This window comes from Otolemur garnettii, unplaced genomic scaffold (genome assembly GCF_000181295.1).
Source record: "Otolemur garnettii isolate 467f Iridium unplaced genomic scaffold, OtoGar3 scaffold00166, whole genome shotgun sequence".
NCBI lineage: Eukaryota > Metazoa > Chordata > Mammalia > Primates > Galagidae > Otolemur > Otolemur garnettii.
The window spans coordinates 3625490-3628522 of record NW_003852561.1 but is presented as its reverse complement, the minus strand read 5'-3'; the positions used below and the strand labels follow the sequence as shown (position 1 = coordinate 3628522).

Here is a 3033-nt window from a genome sequence, read left to right as displayed (position 1 = left end):
GGGATGTAGGGTTGCCTCCCCAGTTCCTAGAGCTCCTTCCCGCTGGCAAGGCTGCCTGCTCCCCCTGTTCTCCCACGTCTCAGCCCGTTCAGTTTTCTCTGTCCAGGACGTTTTTTTTTTTTTCTTGCAGTCTTCCCTTTCTCAGTCATCCATCCCGCCAGCCCGGTCTCCCTCCAGGTCTGCAGAGGCACTCGCTGGGTGGCTGGGTCAACAGTGCTGGTAGCCCATCCCGGGGCCCGCTCGAAGGTAGCCCCGCGGCCAGAGAGGCGGTCCAGCAGAGGGAGCTCCCGGACATCGCCGCCAGCTTCCCCCGGAGGCCTGGGCCAAGCTCGGAGCCTCCGCCACCGGCCTGGGCCGTCCCGGGGACGTGTACTGGGAGCACGAGGCGCAGCGCGGCGCAGGTGGCACGAAGGGGCCTGCGGCGTCTCGGCGCGCGAGGCTGAGCCCTGCGGAGATCAGGTCTGACCGCGGAGGGCTACAGCCCGCGTCCCTGGTGTCCCCGCCGCTTGTGGCCTGGCCGTGACACTCCAAGTGATCGCAGGGCCAGCGGGGCACGGGGCTGGCGCGCAGGACCAGGGAGAGCGCGGTGATGCGGTGGATGGCCCTGCGCAGCGTGGCGATCTTGGACAGCCTCTTGCCGCCCAGGTCGTGCCGCAGCGCTCGGCGCAGCGCGTTGAAAGCCTCATTGTAGTCCAGGATGCGTTTGCGCTCCCGCACGTTGGCCGCCATGCGCCGCGCCTTGGACCGCACCGGCCGGGCGCGCTTCCTGCCCACTGGCTCCTCTTCCTCGGTCAGGTCGCGGGGGTAGCCGTTCTCCCTCAGCACCCCACACTCCTTCCTGGCCTCCGGACAAGAGCTCCCCACGTCCTCCACAGAGCCCTCGGCCTCCCTCAGGCCCCTGAGGCCTAGCCCTGGAGCTCCTCGGAGCATGACCTCGACAGGCCCTGCTGCTCCGGCGTTAGCTCCGGCTGCCAGGCTGACAGTTTTCCCTCTGAGCACTGGCTCCTGCACGCTGGACACTCCCTGGACAGGCCCTCGCTAGCTGGGCTTTATGGCACCACCACGTGGCTCCCGCCCTCCCCTTCCATCCATCTCCCTCCTCCTGCTTTATTACCTGCCCCGAGGTAGGTTGGAGAGGAAGGAAGCTTGCAGATTCTTGTGCCTGCAGTGCTCTGTCCGCCACACGGAGCTTGTGCCGCCTCACTCCGGAGCCCCTCTGGGGCGGCTGGGTTGCACATTCTTCCTCCTAATCCCAGAGTGCCAAATTTGGCCCCGGGCAGGAGGGCTAATAGGCTTACAACAGGGTGGCAGTGATGGGTTGAGCGTGTCTTAAGAACCTTGAAAGTTCTTGCCAAGTCCTGTGGGCAACCACAGAACTGTCACTGAGGAAAAGCCTGACTGTCCCTGATAAGGGAGGGGCAGATCTGATGGGGGGGGGGTCCTGTAGGTAAGACTGTCCTAGAGCTTTTGGCCTTTTCACCTACCAGAGTGAGGCTGGCTAGATGTGGGGTTTGGGTTTGATTGGGCCTGACTCCCCATTACCTCACTGAGGTCCCTGTCTGCAGACAGCTGGGCTGAGGCAGCTGCAGAGGGTGCTGGAGAAGATTTCTTTGGGCCCATCACGGACATGCGTTAGGGTCCAGGGCCCTTGGGCAACCCTATTTCATGACCCAGAAGTACCATATTAAGAATGTGATGAACAACCTCTCCCCCTGCTCTCCCCAGAGATTTAAATTTTAAACAAGGTCTCAGAAAAAGAATGATGCTCTTTTTAGAGAAGGACCCACAGTGGAATTTCAGGCATCCACAGGTAAATTAAAAATTTGGAAGTAACTTAAGGTCATTCATTCCCAGCCACGATCCAAATACCTCCAAAATGTTGTGGCATTGGTATGGGTATGCAGTTAACATCTACTTTGCCCAAAGCGCATTACCAATAATCCCATTATGTCAAACCCTGACTTTATCCATGGAGGAAAAGAACAGGACACTAAGAAACTGAACATGTGTATTTATTTGGGGATTGTTTGTCTTGTTCACTAAACTAGAAGCATCCTCAGGCCTTTGAACTTCCTGGGTTTTATTTCCCATATCTACAGTACCTGTGGAATTATACAGCAGCTAGACCAGGGTGTTTTCTCCTTTCTATTCAATCTGTTTCCCACCTTCCCAACGCGCACACACACACACACACATACACATACACACATGCATACCTCATGCAGTTGGAGTCTACGAAGTGTTTGGGCCACAGACATCTGAGCCCTCTGGTCTACCCATCCAGCTTGTGACAGGATGTCAGTCTTGCAAAGTCTCAGAGTCAGAGACAGGAGAGAGGAGAAAGCTCAGGAAGTCTGGTTCCTAAGTTCCTAGTCCATGGCTACCTCTGCTCCCACCTTCATCCATGTCCATTGGATGTCCATAGCTCCTCATTGCCACTCTAAAGAGAGTTGAATCACTGTCCTGTTCACCCAGACATGGACCTAGGACCTTGCCTAGACCCTGGACTCAAAGGTGGGAAGACCAAGTGGTGGTACATGGCCCTTTCAGTCCTAGAAGGGCCAGGGGGAGAGGTGGTAAGGTGGGAGAATTTGAGAATTCCTCCCCAGCCAATGGCTTCTTATTACCTGTCCGGTTGTGTGTCCCTCTGTGTACCTCAGCTTCCTTTTCTTTGCCTGGAAGATATCCTCTCTATGAACGAGCACAGGCAGACCCAACACTAGCCTCTTCTTTCAAAGTATTAAGAATTTGAAGATGGGCTGGGCGCCTGTAGCTCAGTGGCTAGGGCGTCAGCCACATACACTGAAGCTGCCGGGTTCAAACTCAGCCTGGGCCTGCCAAACAACAATGACAACTACAACCAAAAAATAGCCAGGCATTGTGATGGGTGTCTGTAGTCTCAGCTACTTGGGAGGCTGAGGTAAGAGAATCCCTTAAGCCCAGAGTTGGAGGTTGCTGTGAGCTGTGATGCTATAGCACTCTTCAGAGGGCAACATAGTGAGACTCGGCTGCAAAAAAAAAAAAAAAAAAAAG

General features: G+C 56.2%; 1 protein-coding gene across 1 annotated transcript; it reads right to left on the bottom strand.

Annotated features, from left to right (window-relative positions):
- Positions 1-207: 207 nt before the first annotated feature.
- Positions 208-930, bottom strand: BHLHA9 (basic helix-loop-helix family member a9). Its single transcript, XM_003800121.1, has one exon. It carries the CDS (start codon positions 928-930, stop codon positions 208-210), a length of 723 nt encoding a protein of 240 aa, XP_003800169.1.
- Between the last annotated feature and the right edge of the window lie 2103 nt (positions 931-3033).